The sequence below is a fragment of the Rhinopithecus bieti genome, unplaced genomic scaffold, assembly GCF_001698545.2.
Source record: "Rhinopithecus bieti isolate Rb0 unplaced genomic scaffold, ASM169854v2 scaffold_27006, whole genome shotgun sequence".
Lineage (NCBI taxonomy): Eukaryota > Metazoa > Chordata > Mammalia > Primates > Cercopithecidae > Rhinopithecus > Rhinopithecus bieti.
In genome coordinates, this window is record NW_016813373.1 from 4745088 (window position 1) to 4746989 (window position 1902).

The window sequence follows — 1902 nt, forward strand, 5'->3', positions numbered from 1 at the left end:
AGTGCAGTGGCACAATCTCAGCTCACTGCAAGCTCTGCCTCCCGGGTTCATGATATTCTCCTGCCTCAGCCTCCCGAGTAGCTGGGACTACAGGTGCCAACCACCATGCCTGGCTAATGTTTTTGTATTTTTAGTAGAGACGGGGTTTTACCATGTTAGCCAGGATGATCTCGATCTCCTGACCTCGTGATCTGCCCGCCTCGGCCTCCCAAAGTGCTGGGATTACAGGCATGAGCCACCATGCCCGGCCCATAATTTCTTCTTTGTCCATTTTGCTGTCTTTCCTTGGCCTCACTCAAGATAATGACATTATTTTAAACCGGTTTATATATTTGGCTCTCATTTAAGTTTCTAGGAACATACCAATACAAAGATAAGGGCATTTTAAAATTTATTTTTATTTTTTGTTTAGTCCTATTTTTTTTTTTTTAAGTGCTGGGGTACATGTGCAAGATATACAGCTTTGTTACATAGGTAAACGTGTGCCATGGCGTAATTCACATTTGATTCCTGTGGTCACTGTATCTCTACAAGTTCTATTAATTTCATGACAGACTCCTTTGTGTCTTAAATGAAATGGTTCACTAGTTCTCTTATAGCTTAAGAGTTCTTATTATATCAAGGTAGAACTAATAGGACATTACAAATTTCTAGAGGAAAGAATCTAGTGAAAATTTTTTTAATCAACATATTGAAATATATAGATCTGTAAAATTAATCTAAAAATGTATTCTTGGAAGAAACAGCTTTAGAGAGGGTTATGGCTTGATTTTAGATTGTGTCCACTCTAGTGACTCAGAAATTCCTGGGCAGGGTCTGATGACTACACAGCGAGCCCTCAACAGTTAATTTGCATCAATGTTTGCATGAGAATTTGGGAACCTGGGAAAAAAGGGGTTGGGGAACAGTGCAGGGCTCTCTCAGACACTGGGTTCCTTGTCCTATCCCATACGCTGTACTTGAACCTAAAGAAGGAATAGCTGCTGATAGAAATTGTCTTCAATATGGAATTCTGTAAGACTCTAGGGTATAGTGAGCAGCATTAAGTGGGACTTAAGGGAGGAAGACTATCATTTTCTCCTACATCAGCTTGTACATCACTTGCTTAGAGTTTTGTGAGGTTCTGGGTGGGAGGTGGTGTTGGTGTGCAGTGGAGAGAGATAGTGTCGGGGTCAGTATGCTGAGTATGCCATGCCTAGTCGACATGGTCATTCCCAGCAGAAGTACTATAGAAGAGGCAAGAAGACTCATGGCTGGCACCTAAGCTTTTGAAAGAATAGTTGCTCAATGAGACCTGTTTGTGTGTTTGTGAATAGTCAGACACCAGTTAGAGATTCCCAAAACAGGGTGAGCACAGTGGCTCACACCTAATCCCAGCACTTTGGGAGGCCGAGGCAGGTGGATCATGAGGTCAGGAGTTCGAGACCAGCCTGGCCAACATGGTGAAACCCTGTCTCTACTAAAAACACAAAAATTAGCTGGGCATGGTGGCATGTACCTGTAGTCCCAGCTGCTCGGGAGGCTGAGGCAGGAGAATCGGTTGAATCTGGGAGGTGGAGGTAGCAGTGAGCCGAGACCACACCACTGCACTCCAGTCTGGGCAACAGAGTGAGTCTCCATCTTAAAAAAAAAAAAAAAAAAAAAAAAAAAAAGGCCAGGTGCGGTGGCTCAAGCCTGTAATCCCAGCACTTTGGGAGGCCGAGACGGGCGGATCACGAGGTCAGGAGATCGAGACCATCCTGGCTAACACGGTGAAACCCCGTCTCTACTAAAAATACAAAAATTAGCCGGGCGTGGTGGCGGGTGCCTGTAGTCCCAGCTACTTGGGAGGCTGAGGCAGGAGAATGGCGTAAACCCGGGAGGAGGAGCTTGCAGTGAGCTGAGATCCGGCCACTGCACTCC

The 1902-nt window shown here is 45.1% G+C and overlaps 1 protein-coding gene across 1 annotated transcript in view; it reads left to right on the forward strand.

Moving 5' to 3' along the window:
* The window catches only part of HMCN1 (hemicentin 1), a 460634-nt gene that overhangs the window by 134638 nt on the left and 324094 nt on the right, over window positions 1–1902 (forward strand). Inside the window, 1 exon segment of the mRNA XM_017848051.1 lies at window positions 1135–1175. Coding sequence (XP_017703540.1) covers window positions 1135–1175 — 41 coding nt within the window.